Source organism: Lactuca virosa, chromosome 4 (assembly GCF_052849685.1).
Source record: "Lactuca virosa cultivar CGN04683 chromosome 4, Lactuca_virosa_CGN04683_v6, whole genome shotgun sequence".
In the NCBI taxonomy this organism is placed as follows: domain Eukaryota; kingdom Viridiplantae; phylum Streptophyta; class Magnoliopsida; order Asterales; family Asteraceae; genus Lactuca; species Lactuca virosa.
The window spans coordinates 310,618,028-310,632,318 of NC_136429.1; the positions used below are offsets into that span (position 1 = coordinate 310,618,028).

At 34.1% G+C, this 14,291-nt stretch overlaps 1 protein-coding gene, 1 long non-coding RNA gene and 1 pseudogene across 3 annotated transcripts; all 3 read left to right on the plus strand.

Annotated features, from left to right (window-relative positions):
* The first annotated feature begins 3,004 nt into the window (after nt 1-3,004).
* LOC145106052 (serine carboxypeptidase 1 pseudogene) lies at nt 3,005-3,492 on the plus strand (annotated as a pseudogene).
* LOC145108472 (serine carboxypeptidase 1-like) lies at nt 3,349-10,036 on the plus strand. 2 transcript variants are annotated; one of them, XM_079045495.1, is made up of 8 exons: nt 3,349-3,460; nt 3,728-3,835; nt 3,916-4,187; nt 4,350-4,601; nt 4,721-4,827; nt 4,897-4,983; nt 9,449-9,554; nt 9,645-10,036. In XM_079045495.1, the coding sequence occupies exons 2-8, from the start codon at nt 3,760-3,762 to the stop codon at nt 9,792-9,794; spliced, it is 1,050 nt and encodes a 349-aa protein (XP_078901621.1). In that variant the 5' UTR covers nt 3,349-3,460; nt 3,728-3,759; the 3' UTR covers nt 9,795-10,036. The 2 variants fall into 2 exon arrangements, with proteins under 2 accessions (XP_078901621.1, XP_078901623.1); XM_079045497.1 differs by lacking the exons at nt 9,449-9,554; nt 9,645-10,036 and adding an exon at nt 5,213-8,571.
* A 2,352-nt stretch (nt 10,037-12,388) lies between these two features.
* Nucleotides 12,389-14,069, plus strand: LOC145108473 (uncharacterized). Its single transcript, XR_013708294.1, has 2 exons — nt 12,389-13,384; nt 13,576-14,069. It is a non-coding gene; the product is annotated as an uncharacterized LOC145108473 (long non-coding RNA).
* Nucleotides 14,070-14,291: the final 222 nt, after the last annotated feature.

Consider the following 14,291-nt stretch of genomic DNA (forward strand, 5'->3'; position numbering starts at 1 on the left):
GCGAAAATGAATATTGTCCATATAAATCATATCTTATAAGATACATATAATCTCATGTAATTAAATACACGAGAACAACAAGTGATCGAGAACGCGAAAATAAATATTTACACATAAATTCTATGTGATTAGATACATATAATCACATGTGATTATATGCGTTTAATCACATATGATATATGTGGACAACATTTATCTTTGTGCTCTCGATTCAATAGTTGTTCTCGTGATTATAAGTATCTAATCACATATGATTTATATAGACATCATTATTTTTTGTCCATATAAATCAGATATGATTAGATATATATATATATATATATATATATATATATATATATATATATATATATATATATATAATCACATGTGATTATATATATTTAATCACACATGATTACAGTTGACAAAGAACAATTACTGAATCGAGAATGTGACAATGAATCTTATCCACATAAATCATATATGATTGGATACATATAATCACATGTGATTATAGGTATTTAATCAGATATGATTTATGTAGACAATATATAAATTTGCGGTTTCGATTGAATAATTGATTTTGTGTATTTAATCACATGTGACTATATGTATATAATCACATATGATTTGAGGTGGAGAAGATTCATTTTTGCCTTGTCGATTCAATAGTTGTGATCATGTACTTAATCACATACAATAATACATATAATCACATGTGATAAAATACATGAGAACAACTATTGAATCGACAAAGCAAAAATGAATTGTGTCCACATAAATCATATATGATTAGATTCATATAATCACACGTGATTAGAGTTATTTAATCACATATAATTAATGTGGAAAAAGAAAAACTATTGAATCGAAAACACAAAATTTAATCTTGTGTACATAAATCATATGTGACTAAATGTAAAAGAATAACTATTTAACGATAATTTAAAAACGAATATTATCCATATAAATCATATGTGGTTAGATACATATAATCTCATGTAATTAAATACACAAGAACAACAACTGAATTGAGAACGCGAAAATGAATATTTTCCAAATAAATTTTATGTGATTAGATACATATAATCACATGTGATTATATTTATTTAATCACATATGATATATGTGGACAATATTTATCTTTGTGTTCTCGATTCAATAGTTGTTCTCGTATATATAATCATATGTGATTATATGTATCTAATCACATATGATTTATATTGGCATCATTCTTTTTTGTCCATATAAATCAGATGTGATTAGATACATATAATCACATGTGATTAGATGTATTTAATCACATAGGAAAAAAGTTGACAAAGAACAATTACTAAATCGAGAATGTGATAGTAAATCTTATCAACATAAATCATATGTGATTATATACATATAATCACATGTGATTATATGTATTTAATCATATATGATTTATGTAGACAATATTTATTTTTGCGGTTTCGATTAAATAATTGGTTTTGTGTGTTTAATCACATTTAATTATATTTATATATAATCACATATGATTTGAGGTGGACAAGATTTATTTTTGCCTTCTCGATGAGAAAGAAGATGCAACAATCGAAATGGTGGACAAACTATGGAGATGAGTGCTAGAAACTTCAACATCTAGCCATTTGTGTGTTAAGTCTCACTTGTAGTGCCACAGGATGTGATCGGAATCGGAGCACATTTAATCATTTACACTCCAAAAAGAGGAATCGTTTGGAGCAACAAAGGTTAAATGCTTTAGTTTTTGTGAAATCCAACATTAACCTTAATACAAGGCTTCAAAAGCGACGAGAAAGAGGTGAAACATACGATCCAATTTCTTTATCGGATATGGGTTCGGATGACGAATGGATTACCGAGAAGGAGGATGCATGTCTCCCGGAAGATATCTCATGGTGGATATTAACAAATGGTTTAAAGAGGATGAGGGGACTAGTTGCAACAAAAGAAAGAGAGATAACTATTCGTAGTATTACGATATACAAATCATATATATTTTTTACCATACTTTATAAAATACTCGGCATTTGTGTATACTTTTAATTCTTTTGTAGGACCAGGGAACCTTAACAAGGTGCCTATTGCTAGTGACAAAAGAAAAACGACACTTGTTGATAATGATATAGATGATGAGTTTGAAGTTGAGGAGGGAGATGAAATAGGACGCCATGAAACAACCGTTGTCTTAGATGGAGATGAAGACGATGTAGATGACGACTTTGAAGCTTGAAGACGATGCTGTGCTAATGGTTTTGGTGTTTTGCGATTTGCTTTATCACTATCTCGCTAGTTGTGTTATTTTTTGATAATATCTTCTATTTTGTATGATTTTTGCACAGGTGACATGTATATGGAGCAAATTATGAGTCAGACTCATAAGTCCTAACTAGCGAAGTTGTAATATTTTGGTAAATTGTCATTAATATTCAAACCATATTATATGTAAACATGTGTATTATGCTCCTTATTATAAAAAATATAAATAAATAAATATAAATATATAATCATGACTCTTACGATCGAGTCGAGTCGTAATAGGGGCGACAATAAGCAATAACAGCGACTCGATCGCCAAGGATACTTTGGGGGATAATATTATTCAATAGCAGCTACATATAGGCAATAATTACAACACCAATAGCAACGATACATCCGCAATAGCAACGACCAACATCAAGGACAAAGCAATAACTGAGACTTATTAAGAGCAACATCTTGTTGCTAAAGATTCACCACGAATCCCATTATCGTTAACTTTAAGGGGATGTTTGGCTTAGCTTTTCACAGCCCAAAAGTCCTTTTTGGAAAAGTTATAAAAAGTCTGGATTTCCTGACTTTTCCAAAAAGTTCCTTTTCCTCGTATAAAAACTCCAAAAATAGCTTTTAAAACTAGTTTTGACAAACATCTTTTGCTTTTTTTCTTTTCCAAAAAAGACTTTTGGGGTGTGAAAAGTTAAGCCAAACACCCCTAAGTAGATATCCCAAAGAGCACTATAAATGAGAAAAAGAAATGACGTCACAGCACTACCTAACCAACTACGTCTCCAACAAAGTCTATAAAGAGACACACACAGACAATCATAACTAAGTAAAATGACCCAAATTTGTCAATTTTTGTTTGTTTTTTCCCTATATTTTCTGTGTTTTTCTGTGGCAAGGAAGCATAACCAGATCACCAAACTCAACAAATTGACCGAGTCAAGAAGATCAGAGAATCCGCCAGCTGGGGAACCGTGGACAGAACAAGATATTTCAAACTTCTCTCCTGTACTTCGTATTGCACCTCAACAAGGATCAAAGGAAGAAGATAGGGTTGACAGGCTGCCAGGTCAACCACAAGTGGACTTTGATCATTTTGCAGGCTATATAACAGTCGATTTACAGGCTGGAAGGGCATTGTTCTATTACTTTGTTGAATCACCTCACAATTCATCAACCAAACCTCTACTCCTATGGCTCAATGGAGGTAATGCGTTTTTTGTTTCATTCTACCACTAAAATGGACCCATGAGTAAATATAAGATTACATGTTGTCGTTATCAAATTTTGAAATCAATGGCAATTGAACTTTAACTTTTTGTTCCACAAAAAAAAGATGGTATTAAACTAATGCTGGCACTAAACTAATGCTTGCATGCGTGAATACCTTTTATTTTCATCTTTGAATATTATGATAAATCATCAATATTTACATGTGTTGAGATTGACCACTAGTAATGAAGGTATTGTACAGGGCCAGGATGCTCGTCGTTTGGATATGGAGCCATGGAAGAACTTGGGCCCTTCCGTGTCAACAGTGATGGAAAAACACTCTACCGCAACCACTATGCATGGAACAATGGTAACAAAAACTCCTTTAAAACCTTCATATTCGTGTTTCCAAAATTACAATGTAAAACACTAATTCTTGAAAAATTACAGTGGCCAATGTACTATTCTTGGAGTCGCCAGCTGGAGTGGGATTCTCGTATTCAAACAGATCATCTGACTACACGACAGGCGATAACCAGACAGCTAAAGATTCTTACACTTTTCTAGTCAACTGGCTTGAAAGATTCCCTGAATACAAAACCAGAGATTTCTTTATTGCAGGTGAAAGCTATGCTGGTCACTATGTACCTCAACTCGCATCCCTCATTCACTTGGAAAACAAGAAAACAAACCAAACGATTATTAATCTTCACGGGATTGCAGTAAGTACTTTTCATACATGGGATTGCACATGGCATAACACAGGACTAGCTCGTTTGTGCAAAAGTCGTATTTGCCCTCCTCATCATGAAAAAAATCCATAAAGACGTGTACAAGGATCATATCCTGTATGTGATAAATGGGTATACTTTTTTGTTTTGTAGATTGGGAATGCTTGGTTAGAGGACAGTACAACTATTCAAGGGATGCTAGACTACTTATGGACACATGCCCTAATGTCCGATGAGACATATGCAGGAATTAAAAGGTACTGTGACTATGTTTCTGGAAATTTTCCAGAAAAGTGCTATCAGTATGTAAGCCAAGGACTAAGCGAAGTTGGTAAAATTGATATATACAACATCTATGCACCACTATGTGATGGAACTAGAAAAACACTTCAATCTACTGGATCTGTAAGTCTCTGAATTCATTAAACAAATATATATAGCATCCAACTTTCAAAACTAGATAAATGTATCCTGCGATATTAATTAATTGAACTATCTTTTTAAGAGATTATGTATTGAACCAGGTCAAGAACTTTGATCCTTGCTCTAGTCGTTATGTGTCTTCATATCTGAATCGAGCAAAAGTGCAAGAAGCTCTTCATGCCCGAAATACATCATGGTCACATTGCAGGTACCTCTTTTCTTATAAATACCTCGTGGCCAATATAAAAAGGCTGACTGTTTATTTTCTTATGAGCAGCGATTATGAATGGACAGATAGCCCAACGACTGTTTTGCCTACTATCAATCAGCTAATTGCATATGGTATTAGAGTCTGGATATTCAGGTCAGTCCACCCAATTATTTTTTTTTTAAATTATCTCTTTTACTTAAAGGAGAGATATGACATTGTTGGCGCAATTCAAAGTAAGCTTGAAAGTTAAGCAGTAAAGTTCTGCTCCTCTCTTTTTCATATTCTTTCTCTGTACATTTTTTTCTTCCTGTTAATTCATAACAGAGGATTAAAGAGACTAAACTATCATTGTTTAAAAGGCTAAACCAATATTTGGTATTAGAACGAATCTGGTGCGATGTCAAACAAAGAAGGATCGGTTACTCTTGAATACCCAATGCTGTCTAAGACCAATTATGCAGCATGGTCTATTAAGATGAAGATTTATATGCAAGCTCAAGAGGTGTGGGAAGCCATGCATAGAGCCGAAGAACCCACAAAATCCGATGGGTGTGAAGAGAGACAAGATGGCAATGGCTTCCATCTACCAAGCGATTCCGGAGGAGGTTCTGTTACGACAGCAGAGAAGCAATCGGCGAAAGAAGCTTAGGAACACTAAAGACGATGTACTTGGGAGCAGATCGAGTCAAAACAGCCAAAGTTCAAACTCTCAAAGCCGAATTTGAAATGATGAACATGAGTGAATCAAAGACCATGGACGGCTTTTCTGCAAAGATCAGAGGTATTGTGAGCAATATCCGTGTTCTTGGTGAGACCGTTGAAGAATCTTATATTGTGAAAAAGATGTTAGGTGTCGTACCCTCCAAATTCGTTGAACTTGCTTCAACAATTGAACAATTTGGACGAGATGACTTTTGAAGTAGTGGTTAGAAAATTAAAAGCTCGTGAGAAGAAAAGCAACATCTCATGAAAAGAAAAGCAACGAAGATGATTCAAAACACGGATGACACTTTAACTGTTTTTAAGAAATTTAGAACACAAATTGAAGTTGAAACATGTTTAAAATCAAAAGTATTTTGAACCGATCATGGCGGTGAATTTTTATCAACACAATTCACTACATATGGTGATGAAACCGCATTGAAACACCACTATACAACACCTCATTCACCACAACAAAACAACGTTTTAAAAAGACACAACGAAATAGTAGTAGAGATTGTGAGAAGCAATCTAAAAGGGATCAACGTTCCAGAAGTCCTATGGGGTGAAGTCGTACGTCACTCAGTCTACATCATAAATCGAATAACCATAAAAGCATTGAAAGAGTCAACACCTTACGAGCTATATACTGTTCGGAAGCTAAACATTGATCGTGCGAGAGTTTTTGGGGGTGTTGGTTACGCAAAAATAGTAGGCATATATCTAAAAACTCTATTATAGAAGTAAGAAGCTAGTACACTTGGGAGTCGATAAAGGTACAAAAGGTTATCGACTACTTGATCCGAAAAATGGAGCAATTCGAGTGGGAAGAGATGTGATTTTCAAAGGAGATGCTAAGTGGCAGTGGGGACCTACAAAAAAGTTCAAATCCATTCAAATGGAATATTCACCTTTGATATCATGCTTGATATCGAAGCTGAACAGGAAGAAGATATCCATCCAAATTATCACCACAAGGTAGCCCGGTTACACCTCCGTCATCAACTTGATAGTTCATTCGAAATTAAAGCTCCACAAAGATATCGTAGGCTATTTTTTTTATGAAGAAGTGATAATTTATGTTTCTGCAAGATGAAGAAGAACCGCTAAATTTCACAAGTGCAAGTGAAAGTGAAGATTAGATGGAAAGTATGAAAAGTGAGCTAAGTGCAATTGAGAAAATTAAAACATGGACTCTAGTCGATAAAAATAAAACCATTGGCCTTAAATGGGTATACAAAATAAAAAGCTATATCCAGACGAAATCTTTTTGATGTATAAAGAAAGGTTGGTTGCAAAAGGATACGTGCAAAAACAAGGAGTACATTTTGATCAAGTGTTTGTACCTGTAGCTTGGATAGAAACCATATGTATCATTCTTGCATTTGCAACCACAAACAGGTGGTTGATACATCATCTAGATGTAAAATTATCCTTTTTATATGGGAATTTGGTAGATGAAGTTTATGTCACACAATCAAGATGCTTCATAAAGAAAGACAAGCCAAAACAAGTGTACAAATTGGCAAAAGTATTATACAGGTTACACCAAGCTCCACGACACATGAACTTCTTGCCTAGAGAAGTATCTAAAGGGAATTGGTTTTGAAAGATGTCCACTCGAGTATGCTTTTTACACAAGGAAAATGGATGGAACCATATTAATAGTCAGTGTCTATGTCCTGATCTCATCGTTACAAGGGCTCACAATGACAAAGGAAAAAGTTTCAAACAACAAATGAGCAAGGAGTTTGAAATGAGCGACATTGAGATGTTATCCTATTATCTAGGCATCGAAGTACACCAACACAATGAAGGTCTTGCACTGAAACAATCAACCTATGCAACAAGAGTACTCAAGAAAGTTTGAATGTTCGACCGCAATCCATGTAGGTATCCCAGGGAACCAAAGTTATAGCGAACTAAAGACGAAGAAAGTGAACTTGTGGATCCTACCTCATACCAAAGCATTGTTGTAGTCCTTAGATACATTACAAACATTGACCGAATATACCTCATTCGGTAGGAATCATGAGTCGATTCATGGAAGGCCAACTAAGCAACATCAACAAGCTGTAAAACATATACTAAGGTATATCAAAGGAACTTCATGGCTTGAAATACACGAAGAATGAAAACGAGGTACATTGACGGTGATCTAGCAAAAGATGTTGATAGACAAAGTACTATTGGAATGACATTCTGCTTAAATGAGAACATTGTCACTTAGAACTCATAAAAACAGAAGTGCGTTATATTATCTTTGTGCAAAGCGAAGTTCATCGCAACAACAAGTACAACATGTCAAGAGATATGGTTTTCTCGATTAATGGGTATGATAATAAAGAGTAAGTCCAATCGTGCTACATGTGGACAACAAATCAGCTTTGGATTTGATGAAAAATCCAGTGTTCCATGGAAGGAGTAAGCACATTGACACTCGTTTTCACTTTATTCATGAGTGTGTTAAAAAAGGTGATGTAGTTGTAAGACATGTTGGCAAAAATGAACAAATAGCTGATATCTTGACAAAATTAATGGGAAGAGTCAAGTCTGAAAGCATGAGAAAGTTGGTTGGAGTTGAAAATATAAGAGTTTCTGAATTACATGGGAGAATATAGGTATAACTCAAAATAAGCTTGAAAGTTAAGTAGTAATGTTCTTCCCCTCTCTTTTTCATATTCCTTCCCAGTATGTTTTTTTTTCTCCCAGCATGTACTTTTTCTTCCTGTTACTCTTTTTTTTCCTATTAATTCATAATTGAGGATTAAAGAGATTAAACTATCATTGTTTAAAATGCTAAACCAATAGACTTAGTCTGGTAAGTGATATGCGGGTGTTATATTTTAAACTTGGCGTACTAGCTGAAAAGGTAGTGTGAGCTGAAAAGCTAATCGATAACTGAAAAACTAATTGGTAGCTTATAAGCCGATAGAAAAATGACATTGGTAAAAACTAACTGATAAGCTAGCTAGAATATATAAAATGACATAAAGGGACATTTAGGATTATTTTCTAAATGAGTTTCCTATAATTAATTAAGGGTATATTTGAATTATTTAATAAAAAATTCTAAAAATCTAATCTAAATAGTTTTTTAAAAGGTTAACTTATAAGCTAATTTTTGGCTTGTCAAACATGAAAGTTTAAAAAAGCTCCAAAAAAAACTAGCTTATCAGGTAGTTGTGATGAGTTAAACATAAACTTAATGGGAAAAAAAATCAAACAAACGGAAGTTTTCCCACATCGTACCTTTCTCAAATATTTTTTGAAACATCGTATATCCAAACAATGCTTTAACTTGTGAGTCCTCGAAAACATTTAATAGGAAGTCAAAATCTTTTGTGGGAGCTTTTTCATTCCAAATATTATTTGCATTCCTTGTAAAGTTACAAGCTAAATGAGTAGAGTTTTTTCATATATTTAATATTATTTTATTCATTTGCTTAAAAGCATCCACAATAGGAGCTCATTCGAGAGTTATTTTAGTGAAATCAGTTTACCAAAATCAAAAAAGCTATTGTGAGAACTTTTTGATCCCAAAACCTTTTTACTTTGGCTGAAAATTTAAAAGCTTTTACAATTCCAATTTTATTAAATTCATTTGCATAACTTTTTTTTTAGTAGGGCCCATAAATAAGCTGTATACGAAAAAAAATTACAATAGCATAGATATATTAAAATTTTCATTTATTAAGTTGGCAAAAAAATTAGTGAAAAAACTTTGAAAAAATTTTTTTTTTTTTAATGTAGATGATCTAATTGATATTGATAGCACCCAAAAAATATTTGTTAAAAAGATTACTTATTGTGGACATTTATCTAAGCATTGAGGTTTATTAATGTGGTGATGATGTGTTTATTGTACTTATAAAAGTACCTAACAAGTTACACCTCATTCATGCATAATTGGCAGTGGTGACACTGATGGAATGATCCCAGTAACATCCTCAAAGTACTCCGTGAATAAGTTAAAGCTTCCGATAGAGTCTGCTTGGAGACCGTGGTACTATAATGGAGAGGTAACAATATTTGAAACATTAATCGCATTGAATAACAATGTAGGAATAGCAAAATTTAAATTTAAAATGTTGATGTTAAAAATGTAATAGGTGGGAGGATATGTGGTAGGTTACAAAGGAATTATACTTACCACAGTAAGAGGCGCAGGGCATGCAGTCCCTAGCTACCAGCCAGAAAGAGCATTGCTCTTGATTTCATCATTCCTTCATGGTAAATTGCCACCATCTTTGACTGGATAATCATCATTAACCATTTTCCGGATGAAAAAAGACAAGTTATAAGCAAGTGGTATCCAATCGTATTGGGAATATAACAAGCTTATTTAGAGCATGCAAAGTTTATATACAATAACAAATATGTCTCTTTAATCATTTTCTAAGGCTTTAAAATAATGAAAATGGAAGGAAATTTGTCAATTCAATCGAACCTTCAGAGCCAACCTATTTTCCTTTCATTGCAATGAAATTAGCCATTCTATTCCTTCCCTAATCCCTACTGGAAAATTGATTTTAACCAATTTCCAAAAATTAGGGTGTTCCCAATTTTAGGCATGAATTTTGAACCCTAACTGTTATCAAACTGGAAAAATGTTTATATGCTTGTATTTTCATCTATGATACCTTCGTTTTCATATATCACACATTCAAAATGGATTTAAGACGAATGATAAATTATATGTTAAAGTGAGGTGTTTGGAAGAAATTAACAAAGTGGTTCAGTGAGTTTTATTTCATCCAAGATGGATGAGAGTTTAAAGAGGAAATTAGTTTATAACATCAAAGGTTTCTTAACCTTTAATTAAGTTAAATAACGCAAAGGCTCTCTCTTGTGTACGAGGGGGGCAGGTTACAAATGAAAAACCAAATTGGCTTGGGGTCACTAAACTTATGTGTGAGCGCGTAACCATTAACTCTAAACCCAATAACGAGTGAATTCCTTTTAATAGAACTATGTTAAAGATAAGCCACATCAACAATTTTATTTTTTTCTTCGTTCGTATATTTTTCTAACAATTTCTTTGTACCATATACTACCTAATAAATTTGAAACATGGCAAAGATATAAAGTTCACATTTGATAAAGTATATGAAAAAAAAGCTCCAACATATACCTTTTGGAAATAATTTCACTAGTACAAAAATGGCTTTTGCAGACGCAAGCAAAAAAAAAATAAAGACGCATCACATGATTGTCGATAAGTTATGGTGTCTTTTAGTTGTAGTGACTATAACCCATGAAAACCCGTTTTTATAGTTAAAACTCGTCACTATATGGTTGAGATATTTACATTTGTATCAATCATATTTTTTATAACTGTCACCGATAATACAAAATTAGTCACTCATTTATTTTTACTATGACTACTGTATATTTTTTACTAACGAGTATATTCTTATATTATTACTATTGTGTGCATTTACACTACAAAAATAACCGGCAATAGCAGCGACGCCTTTAGAGGCGACGGGGACTTTTAGCGGCGACAAAAAACAAACGCGTTTTTTGTCGCCGCTAAAAGTCCCCGTCGCTGCTAAAGGCGTCGCCGCAAAAGGCTTATTTTGGCGATCCGCGTCATTTCAATCCCATCCGTTGATTTAAGAGATAATCCTATGACTACGATGACATAAGAAATTCCGCGTTGTTTTCCCTCCGGTGTGTCGCCGCTAAAGGCGTCGCCGCTAAAGGCTTATTTTGGCGATCTGCGTCATTTGAATCCCATCCGTCGATTTAAGAGATGATCCAACGACCCAGAAAACCCCGCGTTGTTTTCCCTCCCATGTGTCGCCGCCAATGAGCACGCGTCGCCGCTAAAGGAGTCGCCGCTAAAGGCCGTCGACAATAAAACCCCTCTCTGCTCCATTTTTCTGTGTTCTCCCTTCTTCTTTCTCACCATTGTCGACGACCTCATCGGAATTTCACAAAAATCTTCGCAATTTCACCCATCTCTGCTCCATTATCTCATTTTACTTTTCCTTTTCACTTCTCCTTACTAAATTTCTAGCATTGATGTGTATTTATATGTGTATTTTGTGTTTGTAGATATGGATGTCTATTTGTATGTGCATTTGTATGTATATGTGTATTTTGAATGTATTTTATGTATGTATATGTGTTTTTGTATGTGCAATCCTATGTATATATGTATTTTATGTATAAGTATGTGTATTATGTATGTGTATGTATTTTCGTATGTATATGTGTATTATGTATGTGTATGTATTTTCGTATGTATATGTGAATTTTGTATGTGTATTATGTATGTATATGTGTATTTGTATGAATAGAACTACATATTAATAGCAGTGACACCTTTAGTGGCGACGGAGAGCATTAGCGGCGACACAACTTTAACGGCGACGAATAGAGCATCAGCGGCGACGAATGGAGCATCGGCGATGAATGGAGCATCGGCGACAAGCCAACAACGGCGACCCTTTAGCAGCGACATGTCGCTGCTAATACCCTTAGCGGCGACATGTTTGACCTTTAGCGGCGACGCCTGTCGCGGTAATACTCTTATTTCTTGTAGTGTTAAACACTTACAAGCAACTAAATAAATGAGTAAATTACAGAAATGTCCCCATGCTTTAGTTAGATTCGCATGTTTAGTCCAACTTTTGGAAAGTTGATAGGTTACAGCCTTGTGGTTTCCATAAATTGCACTGTTGGTCCTGTTGGTCCTTAGTCTGTTAAATCTAACCGTTGGCTAGTTAACTTTTCTTAACTTGATTACTTTAGCCTTAAATTACTATATTTTATTCATTTATTACTTGATATAAATAATTAAACTATAATACAAATATAACTTATTTCATCACCTCCGTAGCACCTGACCTCGACCTCAAGTTGATTGTCGGCACCCTCATCTCCATCCCATGAGCATTATCGTCGGGACCATCAACATCATTTTCCATCCTCATCCTATGATTGTCTTTCCCCTCTCTCCTATAGTCACCACATTTCCCCAATACATACAGTAACCCCTTTCATCTTATACTCCATGTTTCATCCCCCTTAAGAACCAAAGAAGAAAATCGACCCTAAATCGTCGGTGACTACAATATCCTCGCTATCGACAAGTTAAATTCGTCATCTAATTTGGAATTTCCTCGTGATAAGGATTTGTTTATTCTTCACGATCAGTCTCGCAACTTCAAATAAGGGTTTCTTTCGTAATGGTAAAGGATGGATACAATGGAGAAGGGTTTGTGAGAACCTGGAGGACTCAAATTTCTAGGTTTCTTTTGCAAAATCAATGTTTTAATTTGAGCATGGAGGAATCGAGTTTATATGGTTTCTTTTGTTGTATCAATTTTTTTTTTAAATCGACATGGTTGTAATGATCCAAAATAGAGAACTCCAATATTCTTTCTCAAAGCATAAATTGATTCCATAAGTAGGATGCACAATGGGGTCCCACTTTATCAAACCTGAATGATGATTCAATATCTCCGATCAAAGTAATATGGATTTTGATATTGTTAGGGACAATGATAGTTTTCAAAGAGAGATGAAGTGTATATGAAAGAGTTTTAGGAGAAAGTGTTATGGGTGTAAAAGAAAAATAGGGATATAAGATTGATGATCAGGTGGTGTTTATGCATTTGGATTGTGTGATTCTTGATGTTTAGGATCCATGTGGTTGCCTGAGAAGAAGACCCGAAAAGATTACCAGTGGGATGATCAAAGAAAGTAATAGAGAAAACAGGTAGTGGAGGATTGGCCGGAAGACATAAGGAAGATGGAAAGGGTGTTTCCATGCCACTAGTGCTTTATGTATGATTATGGATTTTGAATGATATATTTCAGAATTGGAGCTACATCAAAGGTATACTGTGTTTTTTGGTTTTTTTTCCTCATATTTCAATTTTTGGGCTATGAATTTCAAGATCATATGAACATCTATACATTACGAGGATATTTTTCTTGTAATGAGTAATTTCTTACTAAATGGATGATTTATACAGCTCACCCGTTTAATACTCATTTACTCATGTTTCTTGTGTTTGTTCATGATAGTATGTTCTATAAAGGTAACGGCTATGGAAGTTTACCCGTTCTTGAATCGATACTGCTTGTATGGACCATTGGTTCGTGTGTTACGGTTCAGGATAAAACTTTAAACTGATATATCCAGTTTCTATCAGTTTTTCATTTCGCCGGAGAAAGATTGACCGCAACTTAAAACGTGAGGTGAGGTAAAGGGAGGGGGTGCGAGGGATGGCTGGGTGGTGGTATTAATAAATAAAATTTTAATTTTTAATAGAAAATATAATATTAGGGGTAGATTGGTCATTTTACATATAGTTAACTTAGTTTTCTAACAGAGTTAGCCAAAAGGGACGACTGCTGCAATTGTTTGAAACCACAGGGACACAACCTATCAACTTACCAAAAGTTGGACCAAACCTGTGATTCTGACCAAACCACAGGGACCATTTCTGTAATTTACTCTAAAATAATTATATTGACTTGTTATTTATTTTATTATGACAATTGAGAACTTGTAATTATTTGTTCAATGGTCACCATAAAATAGTTATACTGACATGTATTTTTATATACAATGACAAACGTATAAATGTAGTCACCCACAAGAACTTCGACGGTAACCATACAATGCTTATAGTTACTATCTTTATTTATTATCATGACTATTGTTATTTTTGGAGGCGCAAATGAAGTAAAGCTGTGAGAATAAATTATCTTTAATCACATGTTTAATCATGATTATT